The 26984-nt window shown below is 42.7% G+C and overlaps 1 protein-coding gene across 1 annotated transcript in view; it reads right to left on the bottom strand.

The window, feature by feature from the left end:
• The window catches only part of FNDC1 (fibronectin type III domain containing 1), a 148345-nt gene that overhangs the window by 46162 nt on the left and 75199 nt on the right, over positions 1-26984 (bottom strand). The window contains 5 exon segments of the mRNA XM_065401446.1: positions 1623-1688; positions 11679-12044; positions 17087-17198; positions 19566-19684; positions 22326-25604. Of these exon segments, the coding sequence (XP_065257518.1) occupies positions 1623-1688; positions 11679-12044; positions 17087-17198; positions 19566-19684; positions 22326-25604 (3942 nt within the window).

Genomic DNA, 26984 nt, shown 5'->3' with positions numbered 1-26984 from the left:
CCTTGAGAATACTGATCATTTAAATATTGGCAGTGGATATTTCCTCTTCAGCTGAAGTTTTAGATTTATTAAATCAAAAGGCCTGAACAATGCACTGGGATAGCTCTATAAAAATCTCTCTCTCTCTCTCTCTGCCTCATTTTTTTCCTCTTTTTATGCATCTTAGTCTGAATTCCTTGTGGGTTCTGCAGATTAATCTTTCAAGGTGTATTTGATCTCATTCACTGTGTGCACACTTATATTCTAAATAGGAATAGGTATAAAAAGGACGAATGCAGGACATATTTGCAATGCTGTAGAGAGCAGGAAAATCTGTAGCAGTACTGCAACTTCCTAGTGCATGCAGGGCAGCTTTATTTTCTATTTTAGATTAATTCAGCAACGTTGCTGATTTTTGGTTAGGGCTGGATTCTGTAACAGAAAAGCTAAAGGACACTGCTTCAATCCTGCCCTTGTAAGTGTCATTTTGAAAAATGCCTTTTTTGGTCATGAGTTGAGTCATAAGCAGGCAGATTCTAAAATAACAGCAATTCAAGCTCTTTCTGGGCCACTTTCTTCAGTCTGTTAAATTGACGTTATGCTGCTTACATGCAATATTATGTGGCACAAAGTCAAAGGGGAATCTCCATTGGTAGGATGCTGGAGGAGGCAGCATTGCTACCCACTAAGCCAGCTCCATCACTGATGTAAGGGGAAGTTGGGTGTGGGGTAGGGCAGGGGCAAAGGGGCAGGATGGCATGGAGATCCACTACTCCTGATCCCCCACTGATGTACATTAATGTAATTCAGGGGTTCTCAAACTGGGGGTCGGGACCCCTTAGGGGGTCACGAGGTTATTACTTGGGGGGGGGGTCGCGAGCTGTCACCTCCACCCCGAACCCCGCTTTGCCTCCAGCATTTATAATAGTGTTAAATATAAAAAAGTGTTTTTAATTTATAAGGGGGGTCATACTCAGAGGCTTGCTGTGTGAAAGGGATCACCAGCACAAAAATTTGAGAACCACTGATATAATCCATCCAAGCACATTAATGGGGTAACAGACAATCAGTTCTCAACCGGACCACTTGTGACACTCTATTTTGGAGATCACCTTTGTTCAAACATTCCGTATGTCTACATTGCAATCAGAGGTGTGACTGCAGCTCGAATAACAACAGTGAAGCCAAGGCAGCAGAGGCTACCCATGTTCCCAGCCTGTGCTACTAGGCATCCTGCTGCAGCTCCACTCCTATTGTTATTTGAGCTAGCTAGATAAAAGTTAGCTTGCATATGTCTGCATGTGCTGCAATCACACCTTTCACTGCCGTGCAGACACACCCATTGTCGCATTTGCTGAAAATGCTTCAATGATTTGAGAATACTGGGCCTAAGTTTCCTTTGCACTGCTCTGGCTGAGAGTTACTTCCACTTTAAATCCCCTTGGAAGCCTCTGTTCTTCACAGCCACCACAGGGCTGCTTTGAAGCCAAGGGGCATGGCTCCAGCTCATGATCCTGGTGATAGCCTGCCTAAGTTCCCACCCAACATGATACAGATTTATTCGTTACAGTGCAATGTTGAAGGGAGAGGGGGGGGGAAAGACCACACAGCACTTGCAAAGGACTTGGCTAATCAACCAGTACCTTCGTCATAGATCACATATGCCTCTGGAGTTGCTGTCACATCCATATCCAGCCCTGAGAATGTATCTATTGAAGGAGGAAGAAAAGATAGCACAATGATTATATGATATTTGCCTCCTGCAATTACTCTCTGAACACATTTTAAAATAAAAGCTGAAAGCTATTTAATCTGTATAATAATGAGACAACAGCAGCAATGGTTCCTGGCCCTTGATCCCTGGCCAGATCCCATGATAATAGGTGCACTATGAATATCTAGAGTAGATGAATGGGTGGCAGCACAAGGTAGCCAGGAGGCTGCTTCTTGCAGAGCTGCTGTACAAAATACCCAGTAGTGCATCCTCCAGGAATTCTGCCCTGGGGGGCCCACAGGATTCTTGGAGCAAAGCATGCTTTGCTTAGCATCCCTGTAACAGCCAGATCAGGATTTGACCCTTTCTGTGGTTTCATGGCAAGAACCCATGACATTTATAAGCAAGAATGGGTAAAGCAGCTCAGATAAAATAAGAACGACAGGGAACTTCTGCTCAAAATATTTTAGATGCAAGACAATTGGGATGTTTACCCCTGTGTGTAATAGACCTCCTTCCTCCCCTATAAGTCACTTCAGCACCTCTGTGGGTCATGGATTCTCTCCTGGATCAATTGCTATCTTGTGAGTTTGGGGCTTTCCTTGCAGTCAGAGAAATGCATGTTGCAGTGCCTGTGGCTCAGGCAAGCCACAGAGCACACAAGACCTAGAGTAGCCATCCACAACAGTACTGAGAAAATAGGAGCATCCTGATGGATTCCATTAAAGGTAGGGCCACGTTAGAGGCCATCATAAATGAAGAGCTGGGCTTCAGGAGGAAGATGCGGTTGGGATGTAGGACAGTACATGAATAAGAGCAGGAGGAAGACCTCAGAAGGTTTAGATACGTATCTGAATTCTGGGTGGCCTGCATCAACCTTTTGAAGTCTTTTTCTCTCACTTCTGCTCTATAGGTTGTAGGACCCAATCCCAAGCTATCTGGATTCTAATAGGCAGGGCCACCAATTATAATGGCCCCAATGATTACCATATATGGGTACTGATCTCAGCTACGTTTTCCATAACATTTTAACAGCTCAGGCACAAAATCTCTTTGACCACACTTTACCATGATGCTTGGTGACAATGAAAAAAGAAAATTATTTGCCTTTCCAAAGAAACCCAAAACCAAAAGACCTCATTCCAAGTAGAATTATGCAAGGCTGGTTTTATATATATATATTAAACTATAGGCAGCTATATTAAAGATATTGTGTATATATGTACACAAAACACATGCACAGAGGCACATACATACTTGTACATACACATGAGCACACTCTATCCTTCATGTAATCTAGCTGCACACACCAGTATAAATTATATTACTGTATTCAACTACTTGACGCATTTCATACTTTAACATTGTTCTGTACAGGATACTTTCTAAAGACAGGTAACCTTCCCACTGTAGCTCTTAATAAGATAGGAAATGTTAGTTATATTAAAGGTATTAAGATGTGTTTTGAACAATTTCAATGTCCAGTATTAAAGAATTAAAAATAAAATCTGAATCATATCAGCATCTCATTTATTTTTTATTAGAGAACAACAAACATATAAATCTTTATTTTTTATTTCTTGCTATTACATTCAAACAAAAAAAAACAAACCCTCAAACGCTAGCTTGTATAATACAGCAGTAATTTTAGTGCCAGAACAAATTTTGAAAATACAGGAAATTGGCTAATTCTTGTCAGACTTTAACAGAGCAAAAGTCTGACATTTTCTCATGGTAAACTTGTGCAGCTGACCGACAGGCGATCATACAAAACAGTGAATGTCTACTGGACATCTGCCAAGCTAGAATATGACCCAGTGCATCTTTTGATGAAGCCAGTGAATCTTCCCAACATAGGCAGCTGGTATTGATCACTAGTTATAATGTATACACTCCTTTTTGAATACTGCCAGATAAATTATTGAGTATCAGATATACAAGAAGCTTTGAAAGTGTTAATGGGCAGATTTCACTCCTTAATTCTTCCCAGTTTAATTACCTCTTGTCAAGACAATAGTCTGATTATATAGAGAAATTGTATTTTCTTTTGTGTTTCGCCAAGTTCTCCAGTTTACAGGGCTGTATTTCCTCAGCAGAGCTGTGGCACAGAAATGGCGGAGTTGTTGCAAAACAAAAAATCCCCCTACAACTTTCTGTTTTGTGTGTTTTCATGTTTATGTTGACTGTAGTTCCTTAGTTAGCTCCTCCTACATCGTCTGTAGCTCCCTCGGCTCCCCAGTAGGGTTTACTTCGATTTGCTACCACGTGAGAACTACAAACTTCCTTGTCTTCACTAGAATTTTTCCACATTCACCACCAGTCAGCCAACACACACAAAAAACGACTACCTTTTCCCTGAGTTTGGGCACATCCAGGGTTGAGTCGTCTGGGAAATTTATGCTTGGGCTGCCAAACTCTTTTCTGTTAAATGTTGCTGAATCTAGTGAAATGTTGACAATAAATTGTGCTGGGACGAGCAAGTATTCTGCCAAATATTAACAGACTTTGCCAAAGAATTAGTATAACATGTGGTAGCATTTTTGGTACGTATAGTGCAAGTCTGTTGGGAAGCCAAGTACTGATGGTGACAAAATATCAGGCTCTGGAAGAATAATTGTTCTACTAAAGACCCAGACAGAGGAGATAGACAGTGCAAAAACTCCCTTTGGAAACATTCAGGACACAGCAGCAGCTAAAGTTTGGGGCATGTTGGTAGCCCTATATAGGAACTGGTTATCCTCCTTCAAACGTAACGTAGCAGTTAAATAGGCACCTTGGAGGAGCTTTCGTCTCAAGGATGTTCACCCAGACAGGGCAGGCTGTTTTATTGCATGTGTCAAACGTTGGACTAGGCAGCCAAGCTGAGGTTACAGAAATGTTATGGAGAGAGAAGCAAACATTTATTCCCCATAGAAATCCTCATAACTCTGAAGTGGAGATTAATATTTCTCAACCTATGTCATGTGTATGTTGCAGGATCCAGGAAGTGTCCTGTCCTTTCACACTTCCAATCTGATGCATTGGCAGAGACGTTCTTGACATGCTGTACTTTTAAAGAGGAACAGCTGTTTTTTCTGCAACACGCAATAAGGCTCTCTGTAGATTTGGGTTGATCTATGGATGATATAATGCCTCTTTTGCAAAGAACGAAACATGGGCCAGAGCTTCTGGCAAACTGGACACTGGAAAGGAAAGAAATATTAGTATTTAAAAGGTTCTTTAAACTTCAGAAAAAAATCAGCCAATGCCTTTATTAAAAATAATCCTGTAACATATTTTTAGGGCCAGATTTTGAAAGCCTTGGTGAGATTCAAGGCAGCCTTACTCCATGAACAGTCCCACTGAAGTCAATGTGTCTGCTTGTGGAATAAGATACTGCCTAATATAAAGGGAATTAGAATTTGGCCCTCAGCTATTTTCATGGAGATATTGTTATGTGTCTTCAAGATATGGTCAAAATGGATCAAAAAAAGCTGCCCTGTTATCTTTAAAGAGGTCCCTATATCGGAGATTCATACTAGAGAGGAAGAACAGACCAGTGGTTAGAGCACTAACCTAGCACTTGGAAGATTTCAGTCACTACTGTGACACAGACTTCTTGTGTGACCTTGGGCAAGTTCCTTAGCTTCTCTGTGCCTCAGTTCCTCATCTTTACAACAGGGATAATTCCTACCTCACATGGTTGATATGAGGATAAGCATATTAAAAGACTGTAAGATGCTCAGCTGCTCTGGTACTGGGGACTGTATAAACATAGCTAGACACTATAAAACTCCCAGGCTGCCTAAGAAATTAGACTCATCTTGAAATTGCCAGAGGTGGAGAATAAGGAAAAGAGACAAAGGTAACAGGGAAGATATAAAGGATTTCTATATTAAACTCAGAACTATAGGGGGGAAAAACACACCAAGAAGAGTGTCAATGGCTCTCACTTGATTTTTCTTAAACTGGGTCTCTACCAAAACCACCTGCTGCCATAATGAAAGTGATTTAAGCCCAGGAAAATCTTAACAAAAGTAAACTGGATCACAAAAAGGGAACTAAAAAATAATGAAAAAAGTGCCAAAAAGGGAGTTGGCCTGAATAAGCAGTAATAATACTAAAAACAATAGAGATAATATCTGTCTCCGCCTCAGTCCCTTGTAAAGAACAGCTGTAAAAAAATAATTACAGTCAAAAATAGTTACCAATACTGGAAAACAAAGCATTTTGATGACAGCATGAAGCAAGTGTGGGCAAACTACGGCCTGGTGGGCTGCATTCGGCCTGCCAGCCGTTTTAATCCAGCCCTCGAGCTCCCACTGGGAACAAATGGCCACGCAAAAATTCTTTTCTAAAAATAGCTAACAGAAAAGAAAGATAGGGAGGGAATTCTTGATGCTACGGGTGAAGTATAGTGGTTTTCTCAGCATGAATTTGGTCTGGCTGCACTACTCACCAGTGATAAAGCCACAAAAGAGTTATGCTGGTCATCCCAAACAGGGCTGCCGGGGGGGGGGGAGGGGCAATTTGCCCTAGGCCGCGGGCCCCACAGGGGCCCCTACAAGAATATAGTATTCTATAGTATTACAACTTTTTTTTATGGAAGGGGCCCCCGAAATTGCTTTGCCCCGGGCCCCCTGAATCCTCTGGGCAGCTCTGATCCCAAATGAGTGCCAATAACAAATACCACATGATGGTCATGTACTTAGTATGTCACACATGTTTTAGGCCCCATCAATAGGATTCCTTACAGGCACAGAGGCCTGCACTAATGCATCTGTTTACAGGGTTGGGGCCTGAGAGAGTTTCTGAATGTTTTACTGGTATTATACACTATATTGTACTTCCACTTATGTTTCCATTATCAAGAGTCAAATTGCACAGACCTCAGACAAGTCCTAACTAATAAGAGTTTAGAAACTTCTAAAATGATCCCAAATAGCTTTTCCATATATTATAATGTCACGATTTTAAAAGTTTCATCTTATGACAGAGAGGAAGGATGTCCCAGTGGGCAGGGTGCTAGCCTGGTGCTTGGGAGATGCACGTTCATTTCTTTGCTCTGCCACAGACTTTCTGTGTGACCTTGGGCAAGCCTCTTAGGCTACGTCTACACTGCACCGTTCATCTAGATGACTGCCACTTGGATAGCCTAGCCCAGGTATGAGCATCCTCTCATCAAAGCCCTACCTGTTACTGTCCTCTGGATTCTTTCCTAGTAAATTGTGCAGAATTGATCTGCCCTGGAGGAAAGGGGGAATTGTGGGAAGGGCACTGGAAGACTATCAGCACTTGAGAGATTTTGCCTGCCTCTTCACTGCAAAGTAGGTGGGTTCCAGTCTGAGTTAAAGCAGATCTTGGACTCTTACCTATACCCAGACAGCCTGGGCTTAAATCACCTCCAAACCCAGGTCAGAGACTTTTCTGCATGGATGGTAGACGGGTTAAGGCTAAAACACAGGTAAGAGCCTGGGTTAACTGTGCAGTGTAGACATAGCCTAAGTCTCTCTGCTGGAAAGCTGCAAATCTCACATTGCCAATGTTATAAAGGTCCCTGTTTCTGACCCTTATGAATTGTGAGATATCAAACCTCAAATCTGTCACTGGTCCCAGACTGAACACTGTCCATCCTGGGTCTCAGGCAGTGTAATAAGGAGAAAGAAGGAGAATTCTTTTTGTTCAGTCTTGATTTAAAATAAACAGCCAGTGATTTTTAGAAGCTGCTAACAGTTTGGGATGTTAGAACGGGTGGCAGAGAGATGGACTGCTAGGCAGAGAGCAAGCGAGGCAGTCAAAGGTGCATATGTCTGCAGTTTTCCCCATGGGTATCCATCCAAACCACACCCATGTGGTACTCTTAAAGACACATTTAATAGTTAAGGCTGGGATTTTCAAAGCAGTCTAAGGGAGTTAGGTGCCTAAATCCAATTGAAATTCAAAGCTCTCTCATGCTAAAGCCTGAACAAGTGGGACAGTGATAGCTGCAATAATTCCCCATTCTAAATATAAGGAACACTGCAAATCACATAGGTGCAGTAAATAAAAATAAATGCAGTCAGTGGCAAGACTTAAGGGCACCTACAGCAAAGTCCTACTTGTGTTACTGTCTAACAAAGATTATTAATATTTCTTTGGCTCTGTGTCTCTCTCTATGTATGCATACTGATGTATACATAGTCAAAAATAGTTACACAAGATTACCTTCTAAATAATGAATACTAAGAATATAAACAATAACAATTCTGCCTATACAAGGCAATAAAATCTCTCAGACAGATTACTCACCCAGTACAGCTGACTGAGGAATCTCCACTCTTCTGCCCATGGCAGTTTTTGTAGAAGACGTTTGTGTCCATCTCTCAGCTCATCGTCAGCTGCCCATGTCTCTTCTTTCCATCTCTTCTGTGCTTTCTAAACTGATAGTGCGGCTCCCCAGATACCATTTACATTGTCTGTTTCTAAATCCAGTTACAGACGTCTATAAATGGGGGGGTGTAGGACAATTCGGTAGGTGCATCCAGGCCCAGTTTTTAAATATAAGGAGCTGTTTTCTGATGCTGCTTTCAAATGATGAGTGGGTTGAATTTAGACCCGGCGTACGCAAGCTCAACAAAATTGACTTCGGTGAATTTGTTCTTGCTTACTTCAGATCTAAATTTGGCAGTGTCATTAGTTTGTATTGCTGCAACAGAGATACAATGACAAACAAAGTCATTGCTTTATATTTAATGTGGGGAAAGGAAGTTCTGTATGGCCCTCTATTTTATTCACTTAGAGCCAGGCCAATCTTTCCCCAGCTCCTAGGAGTGACATGCTATTTTTCTTGCTTGACAATCTATATCTGCTCCTTGTGTGTCTTCCAGTTATATCTTCCTACTTTACTGACAAAAACAAAATGTTACTATGGTTAGAACACTGCGGAGGCAACAGAGCTATAACGAGTGAGATGGTTTCGATCTCTGTTTACAATCCACTCATATTCAAAAAAAATGACAAAAGAGAGTGAGCAAGAACTAACAGCTATGAGAGGCAGTGTTGACTAGTGGACAGAGCTCTAGACTGGGACCCAGAAGACCTGGGTTCTATTTCTGGTTCTGCCACTGACCTGCTGGGTGATCTTGAGGAAATCATGTCAGCTCTCTGTGCCTTGGTTTCCCCATCTGTAAAATGGTGATATTTATACTGATCTCCTTTGTAAAGCACTTTGAAATCTATGGCTGTAAAGCACTATATAAGAACTAGGCATAATTATCAGAGACGGGCCAAGCTCCAAACTCCACTCAGAGCTAGAAAAAGTTTGGGTCTGGATTTGCACTCTGCAGCTAAGATCCATCTCTGTTATTTACAGATGGACCCAGCACCCTGCAATTGTTAAAGCAATGTGACATAGTGACAGAAGTCAATAGAATTACACTGATTTGCACCATGTGGGAATCTGGCCGGCAGATTTTATAGTCTAGACTCCATAGAGCACTTGCTTCTCATGGACAGATGAAGGTAACTGATAGATATACAAAATTAATGTGTAGTGTGGAAACGGTAAGCAATCCCAATATCTGTTGGCATAGTGCAGTGTTCATCACGAATATCTGCATCCTTCTACCATAGCACTGGGAGATGTGATGGAAGAGTTAGACTAGCTAATCATGTTAAAGAGGGAATTTATGCAAATTATGTATAATCAACTGAAGAGGGGTCATCTACAGAACAGTTGCAACTCAAGTGATAGTGCATGTCATTGGGCAAATAGTCTAGGGAAACCTAGATAATAGGTTCATCTGGATTAAAGTGTTAAAGATTATAGTAGGAACAGTGACGATATAAAAAGGCCACCTATTTGCTCAATAGTTCTGCCCCCATTGTGGCTTTCAAGCACATCTGCCCACTTTAGTGAGAAAAACAAGTTTTTATTCCTACTGGCAGGACAATGCAGAGGCAATACAGCTACGGAAAAGCCAGATGGTTTATATTCTGCTCCATGCACCAGCAACAAAATTGTCAGCTAAGTTCTAAGGACTCAGTGCTACTTCTACTGAGGTCAATGGCATTTTTTGTCATTTACTTGAGTGGAAGATGAAGCAGGCCATAAACACAGAATATTAGTTAATAGCTGCTTATGATGAGGCTAGGAGCGGAAAGAACCCAGATCGACTTTCGTATCCCAAATTGAGGCCCCAACCAATTCAGCAGAGAAATTTCACATGTGCCTAACTTTTAGCACATAAGGAGTTCTATTGAATATCAAAGTTCTCACATGCCTAAGGTTAGTCATGAGCTTAGGTACTTTACTGAATTGGGGCCTGAGCTTGCAGGGTTGGCCATTAGCTTGTAAACTGAGCACATGTGATATGGAAATGACTGAGAGAGAATAAAATTACAGCCCTGCAATCCCTGTTCTGGTGAGGACAGTACTTTAAAGCTCAGAGCACTACTCTTTCAGCCTTTAAAGATGCAGCTGTTTGTTCAGAAGCCAAAGACCTAAGATGTTGGCCAGAAGAGTGACCGTTTAGTTAATTTAACTTATACAGTGCCACATAGCCATCTGGAAAGGGGGCAGCTACATGGAACTAAATCAAGGCTGTGAGTCAAAGCCCAAGGAAGTCAATGGGATCAGGCCCCAGTAGCTAGCTAATAACAAGTATTCATTTTTATGAGAGTCTCAATAATGATTTGTGATGTGACAAGCCTTGGAGATCCTTTACAAGTATGTGCTGTTTCAGATCGCAGCGAAATACTGAAACATTCCTCTTGCATTTGTCTGATGGCAAACACCTCAAGTTTTCTCTTCCACAATCAGCTGTCATTGGCAAGCTCGGAAGATCACTTTTAAAAACAAAGTTTTTGTTTTATATTTTTGTAACTGTGCTGTACAGCCACACATACTGTGACTCAGGGACAGGGAGTAACAAGGATGCCAATTGGCAGAGGGCACAAGGGTTACTACATAGGGTTTTACAGGGATCCCCTGGGTCAGATTTATCCATCACAGTTCATCAAAGGATGGTGTGTGATATCTCTACCAAGAGCAAGTAGCCCACTGGTCATCACAGTCATTGGAAAATGTATGTATGGACAATATTTAAGGAGTTATGTGTCTATACCAAAAATTATGTTCTTAAGGTCTTGGTGTTAAGGCAGGTCACCAGGAAGTGACATATCTCAGAAATGTTCCTTTCAGGCAGGAGGTGGCAGACACCTATCTCCCTGTCCGGTCATATGTGTTCTGTGTATTGTATGCTTCACAATGTAGGCCTATTTGCATACTTAGCCAGGGGCTAAATAATAGATGGCAAAATCTACAAGAGAGGAAATTTACAAGATGAAACAAACAGCAGGGGCAGGGGGCATTATGTTTATGAACAACAAATAAAGAATTGTTCTGGCATATCTTGGGGTGCAAGGAAACACAAAATCCTTTGCATAGGAAGCAATCTAACAGCATGTGTCTCTCATGAAAGGAGGGTCAAAGCTAAGCCTGGCTGTAAAACACTGCACGGATTTTGGGTGAGCAATATTCTACAAAGCAGGAGAGTATCTTGTTAATTACAGCTAGGCTGTAAAATACATATAAAATAAAATCATAACATGCAAACATTTGTTTCCAGTAATTCTGCTTGCTACAACTTAAATCTCTGTCCTATGCCAAATAAATATATATTTGATTTCACTATAAACATCTCAGTGCTGTGTGTTAAGCTGACTGATGATCTGGGGTGGAACTGGTAAGGTGCCCTCAACTGGTAAGCTTTGGAAGCAGCAAATCTGTGAACACGATGAGTGTCCAGCAGACCAGGGGCTGGACACTCCAGGGAGACTCTTGGAGGGCTCAAGAGTTGTAGTGTGCTTGTTGCTAAGCTGTAGAGAGACAGCGGTGTCTGTGATGCCTTGAAGGAAGTGCTTGTGTTGCCCATGGCTGGAGGAGTTGGGGAGATGACCCATGTCTCACAATCTTGGCTACCCCAGGAAACATCATACCTACTATTTGTGCTTATATTATTGTTACCTTCTGCATTGCATTCAGGCAGGCCATCAAGCCCTATTACCAACTTGCCCTCCTCATCATACTGAGCATCAGTGCCTGGGGGACATGTAGGTAGTGGTTTCTCTGTTGGAAGCTCAGTAGTTGTTGGTTCAGGAGTGGTGGTTGTGATGGTAGTTGTGGTTGTAGTTGCAGTTGTGGTTGTTGTGGGAATTGTGGTCGTAGTTGTTGAAGAAGCTGTTGTCTTTTTAATCATTTCAAGACCAATCAGTGGTTTCCCTCCAAGGCTTACTACTGGTTTATCTTGTGCACTTGCTAGAGGCTTACTAAATCGCCCATGTCCAAACAAGGGTAATCCATCAGGACTCACTACTGGAGCACCACCAGCATCTACAAGAGAACAACAAAACAAAAATATCTAATTGCAGATTCTCTGTGTTTTTAAATCATGGTATTTAGCATCAGCAGATTTCCATTTAGGAACCCAAAAGTCCCATACCTAAGGAAATAGAGAAATGATTCAGGAGGACCTCATACAAACCAGTATCATCTGTTTTTATTAGCTGTTCTCTGAAGAGCTAGATTCCCAAGAGTGTATCAGAACTAGTGAAGAGAGGTATAGTAAATCCTGACTTAAAATAAGTAAACCCTGCTGGCTCGAATGCTGAGGATACAGCCAGTGATGAGCTCCCAAAATCCTAAGAACCAGTTTCCTACGGGTACTCGGCGGCACTTCAGCGGCGGCGGGTGGGGAGGGTCTTCACTCGCTCTGGGTTTTCGGCAGCAGGTCCTTCACCCGGAGCGAGTGAAGACCTCCCGCCGCCGAAGTGCCGCCGAAGACCCGGTAGGGAACCGCACGGTGAGTACAAGCCCCACGCGCCTGTCTCTCCCCCCCCCCATTCGACCCCCACCCACATCCTGCCCCCGACTGCCCCCCCTCAGAACCCGCACCCATCAACCCCCCCCCCCCGCTCCTTGTCCCCTGACCACCACCCCCGAGACCCCCCACCCTAACTGCCCCCCAGGACCCCTACCCCCTACCCAACTCACCCCACTCCCTGTCCCCTGACTGCCCTGACCCCATCCACCACCACCCCAACAGACCCCCGGAACTCCCATGCCTACCCAAGCTCCCCCATTCCCTGTCCCCTGACCGCCCCCCCAGAACCTCTGCCCCCGCCAACCGCTCCCTGCCCCTTATCCAACCCCTCCTCTCAGCCCCGGCCCGGCCCCCTTACCATGCTGCTGTGTATGGATGCCGTGCGGCCGTGGAGCTCGCAGCCCCACCCTCTAACCATGCCGCTCAAAGCGGCAGGAGCTGCAGAGCTGCCCAGAGCGCTGGCGCCGGCAGCGCAGCGCGCTGGGGCTCTGCGAGGGGGGGAGGGGAGCAGGAGAGGGGCCAGGGGAGCCTCCCCAGCTGGGAGCTCAGGCGGGCCGGGCAGGCCGGTCCCGCGGGCCGGATGTGGCCACGGACTGGAGTTTGCACCCGCCCGCCCCTTTAGCAACTGGTTCTACGCCGGCTTCTAAATTTAACAACCGGTTCTTGCGAACCGGTGCGAACCGGCTCCAGCTCACCACTGGATACAGCCCTTTCCGTGACTGTGATCCAGCAGCACGTAACAGCACACAGAAAGGGTTTCATATATCCATTTCACTCACAGGCAAAGATTACACCTACTTTTCATCTCACATAGGTAGGTGAAAACATACATGGACAATTGTAAAAGGATTCATACTCTGATCCCTAACGTTATACACCAGATGCAAGGTTAAAAAAGGGATACTCTGTTAGGATGCTGCAATGAGAGAGAAAAGGCCTGTCTTAAGTGATGGACACAGCAGACGTTCTCTGTAACTGTGTTTCATCAGCGTGTACTACCAATGAGTCCATGAGACTTATTTAGATGGATTCATACGTAATCACCAGTGATTTCACATATATCCCCCAGTTATTTTTTATTATTTCCTATTAGTTTTAAGAGAAATCCACAAACTATGCTGTGGATAAATTGAAGGAAAATAGTTATTTATATCTATGTACATAAACAGCAAGATATCCATTTGTTAGTCTCTAAGGTGCCACAAGTACTCCTGTTCTTTTTGCGGATACAGACTAACACGGCTGCTACTCTGAAAGATATCCACATATACCATACATTGTACTGGCTCATTCACACAGTCCACACAGACGCAACTGAAACTGACTTCATGCACATTTGGACTGCATAGGAATGCAGGATTAGTTTCTAAGGGCCAGATCCTCAAAGGTTGATTTCAATGGGAGTTAGGTCCTAAATACCTTTAAGAATCTGGGCCTAAGTGCATATGGGCCTGATTCCGTGAGATGTTAAATGCTTCCTAGTGGTGCCAGATGCCCTCAACTTCGAAGTACTTCATGGTCATTGAGGATCCAGAAGCATTCAGCGTCTCAAAGAACTGGACTCCATGTAAGAAGTATGCCTTGTCTTTCTGTAAATACATGTGTTGGTACAGTTGCTGTGGATACCCCCTTCAAAGATCTGGGTACTTCCATACATGAGGTACATGTCACCTCATGAGGAGGGCATGTTTTTTTCTACTCACCCTCCTGATTTCCCTAAGGAGATGCCATGTCCCTCTATCTGTTCTGATTGCCATTTCCAGCAATACCACCTGCTCAGATGCCGTATTAACAGAAATGACATACAGCATGGAGGATCTGTGAGTAAAAGGGGAGAATACCTGCTGACACACAGATTTGGATCCAGCCTCTCTCATTTCAAACTATAATCCAAAAGCAAATCCAAATCCAAGATGGGATCCTACTGCTAAGATTTTCTTCCTCCCCATTTCTAACGACAAGCCATACCATGGAATCCTTCTCAAGTGTGAAAATCAGCCATGTGGACAAACTGGAGAGTAGAGGAAGGAGAATACTGCAGAATAGTATTCAAAGTGATTCATGCAGATTCCAAGTAGCTTGCTTAGTTTGAAGATATATAGCCATATGCTAGAGATTTACTGGTGAAAAGTGCAAGATAAGGGTTAGGTATTATTATTAGATTTTGCTGCTCCATGAACATTTGAGCAATGGACTTTCTGGTCACCTGAACATTTTGGGAAAGTTGTTCACCAAGGATGATAGCCACCCCTGTACAGAGAGGTCAGCACAAGGCCTTGCATTACTTAAGGCCTCCTTATGAACTTCACTCCATGTGAACCCCAGTATTCGTATTCATATACTGGAAGGCTCACCCTTCATGTAGAAAGTCCTCACATCTGTCATAATACAATGTGACTTAAAGGACCAATCACTCATCACGAATATCAAATAGTAAACAACCAAGAGCCAAAGACATAGACAAAGCAACCCATGGGATAGAATATATTTGCAAAAAGTCTTCAACAATTAGGAATAATAACTACATTAGCTAAAATCAAAATCTATTCATGGATAATTCCCAAACAAAAATAAGGGCTAAACTCCCTGGATAAACTGTTCACTACAAATAGTTTGTCCAGCTCTACTGAAGAGAACTACAAAAACTGAAGAGACACACATTTTTACGAAGCTTATAGTTCTGAGCAAAAGTTAAAACAATATTTTTAAAAAGTACACAAAAATGACAAGTTGAAGCCTTATAAGGAAACACCCTTAAAATAGTGGACATCCCAGTGAACAGGTTTTTGGTTTTAAAAAGAACCACTACAGCCACAGAGGAGTATATTTGAGGGGTCTGAACTGTGGAACTCATTGCTACATGAAGTTGTTGAGGCCAAAAATCTTAATAAGATGCAAAAAAGGATTGGACATTTATATGTATAACAAGAACATCCAGAGTTGTCATAGTTAATGGGAACAAAAATTAAAAATTAAATATATTAAACCTTGTGTTTCAGGGTTTAAACTGATCTCCAACTATTAGAGATCAGGATGAGAGCTAATTGGGGGTGGAGCAGATTATCCTACCTCTGAAGTGACTGGTGCTGATTGTTGTCAAAGACAGGATACTGGACTAGATGTGCCTTTGGATCTTATCCAATATTGCAAACATCTACATTTCTTTGTTTTATTCTCAACTCTGTTCAAAGGGGATGCTGTCATGATTGATGTATTTTTAAGAATCCACACATTATTACTGGCAGAAAGCTGGGATTTTTCTTCCCCCAGTAAATCTCAGCCACAGGAAGACTAAGTGTCCCTTTAGCAAATGACCTACCACTTTAAAATATCCACTTCACGGAAAAAGTCAGCAGTCATTTCAAATTTCCATCTCGGAGTTAGTTTTGTGGCTAGATCATAAGCTGATGCATTTCATGGGCCAAATTTTGTCTGGCAACGTGAAGCCAGAGGGCTAAATCCTCTGCTGCCGTGGGTGGCAACCAATCAGGGAAGAGGAAGGGATGGGTTTAAGGTGACTGGATGTCCCGATATTTGGGGCTTTTTCTTATATAGGCTCCTATTACCCCCCACCCCGTCCCGATTTTTCACACTTGCTGTCTAGTCACCCTAGATGGGTTATGAAGTAGCGAGTCGTGGCTCTCTGATTCTCTGCCTCAGGCCCAGGAGCAGAGATGCAGGTTCCACTCATTTTTTATCCAATTTTGCCTCCTCCAGGATGTCACAGATCCCCATTCTGTTGCACATTTACAGGTGCAATTACAAAGAGATAAAGGGGGATGTGGCCACAGGGAAAGCAGCCTTGTTTGCTGTATAGTCGTGAGTGACAGCCCCCAATGAGCAATTGTTCCTATACAAAACCACCCATGCAAATTATCCCTGTTCCCAGCAGGAACAGCTGTGCAGGAGGCTGCTCTCTGGCTGAATAGAGGAGCAGGTTAACACTATTTGTACAGTATATTTCATACCCATCCCTATTTACAGATTGACGAGGATATAATTGTAAGCTCTTCAGGGCAAGGACTGCACCTACCTTTGTGTTTGTCCAGCATCTGTTAAAACAGGGCCCTAATCCTGGTCAAAGTCCCTGGGAATGATTATAATATAAATATTAAGGGCCACATTGAACCTATGTTCAATGCCCTGTATAAGGAAGGGATGGTGTGTAGCTGAGCTCCTCCTGGAAGAGCCTGGACTAGGAATTATCATCTTCCTTGCTTGCTCCGTGTAGGAAGTAACTTAATGCTGCCCTTTTTTTGGCTCAGGTTACTTCCTCCCTATTTGGCTCAGCTCTGATCAGGTTGAGAGTCAAACTCTCCCTGACCACCTACTTGGGGGAGGAAGACACCACTGGGTGCAATACCATGGCCACGCAGGACGTACCCCTTCAAACTCATGCAGTGAAGAGGATATTCCCCTTGTGCTGCCATATTAAGCTGGGCTACAATCCGGCCCTAAATAAAATCAATATGCCACTTCTGCCATATTTGCTAGAATTTTGCACCATGGATATGAAAACTATTTTTTCTTTAGGAAGAAAGTCTGTCCTTACCAACAATAGTGCGTCCATCTCCTCCTAGTTTCACTCGAAGGGGGTTTCCTTGGGAATCTTGGAGGTATCTTCCTTCAGCATTTAACACTAGCCCTCGGTCGAGATCTACGATCTAAAAAGCAGCAATAGAAATACTGAAACTCACCTGACGTGAAAGAATGTGAAATTAAATTATACCATATTAGTAACAGCAGGGGAAGAGAGAAGTTTGGAGTTAAATTTTCAGAAGTGCCTGAATCACTTAGGGAGAGATTTTCAAAGGAACAAATGGCAGTTAAGTCTCTAACTATTAACTGTGCCTTTGAAAATCACCTCGTTAGGAGCCGAAGTCCATAATACTCCAAAATTACCTAAGCATTTTTGAAAATGGTATTTAGGCTTGTAAGTGACTTAGGCCCAAGTTTATAAAGGTATTTGGGTGTTGCTTAGCTTAGCATTGTAATCCCTAAATAATTTAGGAGCCTAAATCTCATTTTCAAAGGGACTTTAGGCCCTTTGAAGCCAAAATCCCATTGACAATCAATGGTAGTTAGGCTCCTAAGTGCCTAAATCACCTTTGAAAACAAGTGTTAGGCTTCTAAATCAGTTAGGCATTAAAACGCTGAGTGCAGCTATGCCCTAAAGACCTTTAAAAACCCGGGCTGTAGGCACTTTTGAAAATTTTACTCACCCTTTAATTTTAATTGTTTCCAAAAATGATTTCATATGTTTACAAAAGGAAACCAAAAGGTTTAGATGCGACAAGCCAGACATTATGGAAGACGGGTGCTAAGTGTCAGATCAAAATAGTTTAAATTTTTTAAATGCCCGTGTGCATGTTTTTCACACTATCTTGAAAATGTCTTCCACAATAGGCATTTGCATATGTTCATCTAATACACACTAAGAATGCTAAAATGCCATATGACATTTATTTATTCTATGCTGTTATTCAGGTTGCAGGTTGTGAGTATCCCCATTGATTTCAGTGGGACTATTTGAGGAGTGAGGCACGAATCAGCGTGGGCCAGAAATAAAAATTCCTTCCATACATAGGCTGGTTATCAACATGGTAGGTGGGATTTGCCCTGAATGGCAGATTTTGGAAGGCATTTAGGCACCTAAAGATGACTAACAGTATGTTGGGAACTATGAGGAAAGGGATCGAAAGCAAGACAGAAAATATTATGATGTCCACCCCTTCAATACTGTGTCCAGTTCTGGTTGCCCCCATCTCAAAAAGGATATAGAGGAACTGGAAATGGTTTAGAGAAGGGCAACAAAGATGATCAAGGCTATGGAATGGCTTCCATATGAGGCGAGACTAAAGGATTAGGGCTATTCAGCTTGGGAAAGAGATGACTGGGGGGTGGGGAGGGAAGGGGAATATAATAGAGGTTATAAAATCATGAATGGTGTGGAAGAAGTGACTAGAGAAGTGTTATTTACCTTTTCACACGGTACAAAAACCAGGGGCCACCTGATGAAATTAATAGGCAGCATGCTTAATACAAATAAGTACTTTTTTGTACAATGCATAACTAACCGATGGGGCTTATTTTCATGGGATGGTGTGAAGACCAAAACTATAACTGGGTTCAAAAAAGAACTGGATAAGTTAATGGAGGATAGGTCCATCAATGGCTATTGGCCAAGATGGTCTGGAATGCAACCCCATGCTTGGGGCGATCCTAAACCTCCTACTACCAGAAGCTGGGAATGGAAGACAGGGATGGATCACTCGATAATTGCTCTGTACTGTACACTCCCCCTGAAGCTCTAGTTCAGGCCACTGTCGGAGACAGAATACTGAGCAAGATGGACCATGGTCTGACCCAGTATGGCAGCTCTTATGTTCTTACATTGAAAGAGACACCTAGTGGAATTTTCAAAAATGCCTAGGCACTTAACTCCCATTGAAATCAATGGAAATTAGACACCTAAGTGCTTCTTAAAAACCTACAAGATGTCTATCTTTATGTGCCTAAACACCTTTAAAAATCTGGTGCTAAGGGCTTGTCTGCATGGGGATGCTATTCCACAATAAGATAGGGTTTGAGTTTAAAGCACTATAGCAGCTATTCTGGAGTAACTGCCTGTGTGGATACTCTTATTCTGGAATAAGAGTGTCCATATAGGCAGCTATAATGGAATAGCTATTATGGAATAGTTATTTCAGAATAGCTGTGCTGGTCAATTTCCCCATGTAAAGAAGAGCTAAGTTTGACATAACTGAAAAGCACTTAATTGAAGTCAGTGGGGTTTATGCTGCTAAATTACATAGGCGCTTTTGAAAATCCAACCCCTTAATCCCTAAATCAGCTATTTAAATCACACAACAATAAATAAATTATTTTTTTTCATAGAGTCATTGATTTTAAGGCCAGAAGGGACCCTCAATCTGATCTCATTTTATATTCTTTTTGGTGAAGAGCACGATTCCTTTTTTTTAAAAAAAATAAGTCAAAGCATCTTGAATTTGCAAAGAAGGTCACCATACCCACTTTGTCCCTTGAGGACCATTGATTATTCTTTGTCCACCTTGTTTTCCATTATTACCAGGTAGTATTTTCCCATTTATATTTGTTTTTGTTGTAAGATTGGGCCTACCATTACTACCTGAAATAGAGAAAACAATATAATCAGTATTCTTAACAAGCGTGTGCACAGAACCAAACCACACTTTACAACATGAACAAATACAATGGTCATTACAAACTGTGCTTAATTATTTACACATAAAGGTATATGTCTAGTACATCATCATCATCATCATGTTCCTATTACGCCTCTGGTGTTTAAGGCAGTGACGAAGCTCCTCCACTCCTGTCTGTTTCTGGCAACTCTTTCAATGGTTTCCCAGCTGTGCCCCAGGTTTTTCAGCTCGGCTTCCACAGCTCTTCACCATGTTATTTTCGGCCAGCCTCGTTTTCACTTGCCTTCAGGTGTCCATCTTATTGCTATGCTGGTGATGGAATCAATTTATGTACTGATTCCAGTAAATAAAGCTGGGTTTAAAAGAAACTAAATATAAAGGGTTCGATTCACCACTACACTCTGGTTACTGTGCATTGCTCTGTTGATGCAAAGAAGATGTAAACCTGGCCTAACTGGCTGCTTAAACTGGATTTATGGCTGCTTTGTGTCACTGAAATGGTGCAAAGCAGCCATAACGTATCAGTAAACCAGGCCCAGAACCAATTAAAACTAGGACATTCAAAATTAAAGCTGAAACCCAAACCATGATAATGATTACAGACATTTATAAGGCATCCATCACCATAGTACTTGCATGCCTTTTCCATAATTTACAGTAGATCAAAAATTACATAGCACCCAAATTAGAGCGTGTATATCCTGAGTGAACCTACAGCACCCAGACCAATTTACCTGAAAAGTCCAGAACAAAGGGATTACCAGCCATGGAACTATCTGCTGAAGGATTCCAGTATCTATTGTTAGGGGATCTCATCTTGCATCACACTGTAAGAGAGGTCTAGCTTGGCTCTTGATGATTTTCTGGTGGGAGCAAATTCAAAAACCCCGAGAACACCTTGGCACCACACTTGCAATTTCTACCCTATGGACTGATAGCTGAAGCATTCCTGCCAAAAGCAAATGCTGTAATGGGGAAAGTGTCTCTGAAATAAATGGCAGCCGCATGCATGCAAACGGGAGCAGAATTTGGCCTTTTGTGAAGGCCCTGCTAAAGAAAGGACCAAATACGCTGCAATATGTCAGCTCAGCGGGTTTCACATTAAGAATGTATTTTCATTCTGGAGTTTTTAGCCTTCAGTTGGTTCAGACTAGAAAATTAGGGGTTTGTTTTAGATATACATAGCAGACCCAGTCTTGCTCCCATGGAAGTTAATGGGAGGTTTGCTATTGACTCAAGAAGCCTGGATCAAAACCTTAGTTTTCATATAAGTATAAGAAGTGGAAAAAACAAAAAACAACATACAAAGTGTCTGAGCCTGATTCTCCTCTCAGTTATATCATGGTAAATCGGGGGACACTCCACTGGAGAGTGACTTTTGATGTACAATCTGGCCCATTATTTTTAAAAGTAGGCATTTACATTTCTGTTGGGATGCACTATTGGAACACTTTCATATCTGTGCAGCTGAAAACAGCATTCCACACTGATTTGTTCAGAAGAGGACAAGCACTTGTTTTCTTTCTAACATGTTTGGCCTGTCTGTTCTGATCCCTGTTGGATTTTAAACAAAACAGATGCAGAATTTCCAAATAGATCTTTAGTCACTAAAAACGTTCTTGAACTTTATAAGCATTTTTAAAAAGTCAATCACCATGTGGAATCATTTTTTTTAATCCAACCCCATACTGACCTTTTGCAAAGAACCCAAAAGGGGGGTGGGGGCGGAAATGCCTCTATAACATTTCTCCTCACCTCTAGAAGAAAACACTGAAAGAACAAACCTCATCTCACACAGCTTTATATAATATAATTCAGCTCAGCTCTAGAACAGCATTAGCTTCAGCTACAGGCACTCAACCCTGGGATGGAGAGCAATTTTAGAATCCTGCCCCCACCAAACATATGTGATGCTCACTCAGCGAACACTCTCTTTGCTGGTAGCTTTTGTGTTCTGTTCCTGCTGACGAGGTGGTATTCCAGCTCCACACAGACAGAGGTAACTGGCAGATGTAAAAATCTGAAGGGCTTGATTTTTAGACCACCCACAGGTACCATTTCAGTCTACTGGAGTTGTAGGTGCCCAGCACCTCTGAAAAATCAGACTCTAAACTTAATCTCTCATGCAACCATCCAGGATTGTCCTGGAGTCTCCAGGAATTAAAGATTAATTTTTAATTAAAGATTATGTCATGTGATGAAACCACCAGGAATACATCCAACCAAAATTGGCAACCCTAGTGTTGCCCAGTTTCCATATATAGTCCCTGACTCTGTCATCTGATCCCCTTGGGAAGACCCTGAGCCTCACCAATTTTGCAGGACACCCCAGAGGCATATGCATCAAGTCAGATTGTAGGATCAAGTCTTCTGACTGTGATCTCTTCCCATATCACCCTCTGTGTTTGTACCGTGCTCAGCACAATGGGGACCCAATTCTGATGGGGCTTTCTGGATACTACCAAAATATGAATAATACTGTACATTGAATTATATACTTTAGCTTGTATCCTGATGAAACAATGTAGCTTTCATCTAACAACTGATAAGGGGGGAGGAACATTCAAGACAGTAAAATTAATAAAGTAATTAAAAACATATTACCTTGTCTATATGGAGGTCTGACAAATTGCCGTTGAGAAAGGTTTCGTGGCCTTTGTAGTCGTTGACGGGGCACGAGAGGGGATGAAGATGAAGTAAGAGTTGGAGAAGCAGAGTGTGTGGGATACAGCTGAGAAGGCACAGATATGGATGCAGAGGAGCGTGGCCAGGCCAATCTTGGCTTAGAAGATGTATGTGGTTTGTTAGGGGTCTGAGAAATTCTTGAGACTACAGAAGATGATGACCTGCCTTGTGAGGCAGGAAGAGATTGTTTTAAAGTGGGAGGCTCTTCCTCCTCCTCTTTTTCTTCTGCAGAGTTTACTTTATGTATTAGACGAGAGCCCATGGGTTTCCTTTTATCCCTGGCACCATTGCCATTCATATTTGTACTGCCTTTAGAATTGGAGGAAGATGACCATCTTGCAGCTGAAGATAATGTGGGTTTCTCCTCCACTTCTCCCTCATCATCACCATCTTTTGAAACTGACTGGCGAGATTTCGATATAGAGGAGAAAGGAGCTTTTGGAGAAGGTTCCACTTTTGATGGTGGTGACTGGAATGGGCCATATTTCTTCTCACTTTTGGATGCTATTCTAGTAGAGACTCTGGAACCTGAATGGTAATTAGGAACTGAAGGATGAGTTTGTCTCAAAGAAGTGGAGGATGACTTTGAAGATAAAGAAGTATCCCTGCTATTCTGATTGTCCTTTGCTGTGCCAGTGATGGAGCTAGAGCCTGGCTGAGCGGGTTTTGATTGATAGGAAGATGAAGATGGTTTATACGAATCTGACACCTGTTCATTTGAAGTGGCTACCCTGGATCCAACATGTCTGCCTGCTGGCAAAGATGAACTTGATCCTCTGGAAGAAGTTGGAGAGTCATGCCTACTTTTGAGTTTTTCATCAACTTTACTAATTTGAGAAACTGACTGCTGGAGCTTTGAAAGAGATGAGCTAGAACTTCCCTGAGACAAAGAGGTAGATATTCTCCTAGAAGAAGAGACATCTTTAGGGAATGTAGAATGGGCATTTATTTTGTCATCTGCTTCCTTCTCCTCAGCCACATCCTCATCCTCCTGTAATTTTTCATTACTTTTGTGGGAGATCTGAGAAGGAAGCCAGCCTCTAGAATTTAATGAGGAGAATGGAAGTTGAGACTGACCAGCATGTGCCTTTTGAGAAGGGCTTGGTTCTGAATGGAGAGTTTTTTTAGATGAAAAATGAGAGCCTCCAGTTAATGTTTTTTGAGACAAAAGTATACTTTGTTTTGATTTTGCAAAGGTTTCCTTCACCTCCTTACTGTCCCGATCATCAGGCTGTTGTTTGGAAGCAGAAGACTGTACACGAGAATACTTTTCCGCAGTAGCCACTGATGAAGACCCAGTGGAAGATGATGAGCCTGATAAGGCTCTTGACCTTGCATCCTGACCATTTGTTACCCGGTGAGAAACACTAGGACTAGAGTGGTGGTTAGTTCTAGTAGATGGGGGAGATCTCCCAGATATTGAGGGCAATGAAGAAGATCGGCGGACTGTAAGCAAAGAGCCTGATTTTGTGGGAGTTTCCTCCATTTTTGTACTAAGAAGTTCATCTTCTGAACCAGAAAGCTGTGATTTTTCTTTGACTGGCTCTCTGCGGTGAACATTAGAATCTACCGAAGGACTTCTTCTTCTAGAATAGACTGCTGCTGAAGATGATGGTCTAGAAGAGGAAGGTGAATGGTCATGTGCAATAGTTGAGGGTAATGGTTTCTCATCTTCACCCTCCAGTTCTCTAGTATCTCTCTCAATATTGGAACTAGACCTAGTGGCACTAGTTGAGGTTAGGCGTGCATTAGTCTGAGGATGAACCTTTGAGGCGACAGCAGAATAAGGGGGTTTAGAGGGTGGTAGCTTAGATTCTTGACTACTACTGATCTTGTTTGGAAACTTATTGATTGTATGAGATGACTTGTGCTTGAGCAAATTAAAACGTTCAGAGGCAGTCTGTCCTAAAAAAGACCTAGAATTAAACCTAGACGAGGAAGAGTCTTGTCTTTTCTCTTCCCCTTCTGTTTCTGTGTCCTCACTATAATTACCATCATCAACATCCCTTCCATCAGACTTACGTTTAGCAGAAGATGGGATGCGTGAGTTAGTCAAAGTATGACTAGCAGAAGCAGAAACAGCAGACTGTGATGATGCAGAGGCGGTGGCTAATTTTGGATCCTTCAACATGTGAGGATTAGAACCTGAGTGAAGTTTTGTTTGCAGTGATGGAAGTGAATCTCCACCATGAGAAGAAGAACTGGAACTTGACCTATCATTTCTACTCCCTGCCTCTTTGCCATCATAATTGTCATAACTATCCAGGGTATCAGAGTGAACTAATTTAGAAGAGGGATAGCGTGAATGACTTTGAGAGTTTGTAACTGTTGATGATGTAGGTGATTTAACTGGCACAGAAGAGGTGTGTGGCTTAGTCTGATGGCTCTGGACCACCTTGCGAGATACAGAAGACTGCCGATTCAATGGTAAAGCCAAGCGAGTGTGGTCTGGAGTTTTAGGAGATACTTGACTGGATCCTGTTTTTTTTAATGGCACAGAATCTAGACTTACTTGCTTTTCCTCCACACTATCTGCAATATCATGAGGTACATTTTCAGCAGGCAGATTATCTAAAGGGATTTTAGGGGAAGAAGGAATATTAGAGTTGCCTTGTCTCTGACCCTTTGTTTCATTATCTGTGTACTTAAAAATGGGAGAAGATGCAGAGGATGAGGAGCGTTGGGTCAAGGAAGACGAAGAGGAGCCATGTTTGTCTGTGCTCGTTTGTCTTGTCCTTACTGGAGTGCGTGACCTAACTGGTGTTCTACCTGAAGAAAGGACAGAGTGAAATGGACGGCTAGGAGAGTGGGGCCCAATGTTTCTTCTCTGATCTTGGGTTTTAGGCAATAGTGTTGGCATTTCAATGGAGGACTCTTGATCATCTGTGACTTCAGTGAATTGGGGATCAGGTTCTCGCTCTGATGTCTTTTTAGAGAATAGCTGTGATTTATTTAGCACCCCACTACCAGTCAACAGTTTATTCTTAAACTCAGAAAGAGGACTTTTTGTATCTCCACCACTAGGAGAACTAGATGAATGAACAGCAGTATGCTTAGAGGAAGCTGATGGTTGGATTTTCCGAGAAGGAACAGGAAAGGTTCGAGGTGGGGATGAAGGCACATCATCACCAGGTTTTTTTGACTCCATATTATCTTGAATGTTTGTTTGTTGATGAACATTTGAATCATCCCTACTGGCTGCAAAAGAAAAAAATATATTTTTTTAAAAATTCACAATGATACAGTATATGTAAAAACAGCATAAAAACTGCCTAAGAAAAATGAATCAGCCAACAAGATCCAGATAATGCTTTAGAACATTGGACAACACTTAATTCAGTGTGTGTCAACCTACCGGGAAATACAAATATCACTACATTATCAATTGGGGAAAACTTAAAATAATAAAAATAAACAATAAGTCAGTTGAGAGTAGGCAATGCTAGACAAATAATTGGAGCCAGATCTTCAGCATAGCTTTATCGATTTAATAGATTAATAGATTCTAAGGCTAGAAGGGACCATTTTGATCTAGTCCAGCTTTTTTCAAAGTTCAGGTCATGACCCAGTACTGGGTCACAGTACGTCAGATACTGGGTCGCTCTAGTCAGCACCACCGACCAGGATGTTAAAAGTCCCACTGGCAGTGCTGCCCAACTAAGGCAGGCTAATGCCTACCTGTTTTGACACCGTGCTGTGCCCCGGAAGCAGCCAGCAGCGGGTCCAGCCTCTAGGCAGGGGGGTCATGGGGCTCTATGCGCTGCCCCCACCCCAAGCACCAGCTCTGCACTCCCATTGGCCGGGAACCAGCCAATGGGAACTGGGGGGGGGGGGGCCCTGCGGGCGAGAGTCACGCAAAGCTGCTTGTGTGCCTCCGCCTAGGAGCCAGACCTGCTGCAGGACGCTTCCGGGGCGCAGTGCAGTCCGCGGTGCCAGGACAGGTGAGAAGCCTGCCTTTGCACCCCGGCTGCACCGCTGACCCAACCTCGCACTCCAACCCCTGCCCCAGCCCTGATCCCCCCGCAAACCCAGAACCCCTTCCTGCAAACTCCTCATCCCCGGCCCCAGCCCAGAGCCTGCATCCCCAGCTCAGAGCCCTGACCCCTCCCGCACCCCAACCCCCTGCCCCAGCCCAGAGCCCCCTCCCACACCCCAAACCCTTCATCCCCAGCTCCGTTGGGTCGTGAGCATCAACAATTTTCTTCAACTAGGTCCCCAGAAAAAAAAACACTGATCTAGTCTGATCTCCTGTACAGCACAGGCCATAGAACTTCCCCAAAACAATTCCTAGAGCAGATCTTTTAGAAAAACATCCTGTCTTGATTTAAAAACTGTCAATGATGAAGAAGAAATCCACCATGACTCTTGGTAAATTGTTCCACTGGTTAATTACTCTCACCATTAAAAACATAAGCCTTATTTCCAGTCTGAATTTGTCTAGCTTCAGTTTTCAATGCAGCTATGCTGATGTATACCAGCTGAGGATCTGACCCTTAATGCTATATTAATGATAGACAACAGATCATGTTTTTGTCTATATTACAATATACTCATAGTAAAAAGCAAATATTTTGGAGT

Source organism: Emys orbicularis, chromosome 3, assembly GCF_028017835.1.
Source record: "Emys orbicularis isolate rEmyOrb1 chromosome 3, rEmyOrb1.hap1, whole genome shotgun sequence".
Classification (NCBI taxonomy): domain Eukaryota; kingdom Metazoa; phylum Chordata; order Testudines; family Emydidae; genus Emys; species Emys orbicularis.
This window is presented reverse-complemented; position numbering and strand designations above follow the sequence as displayed.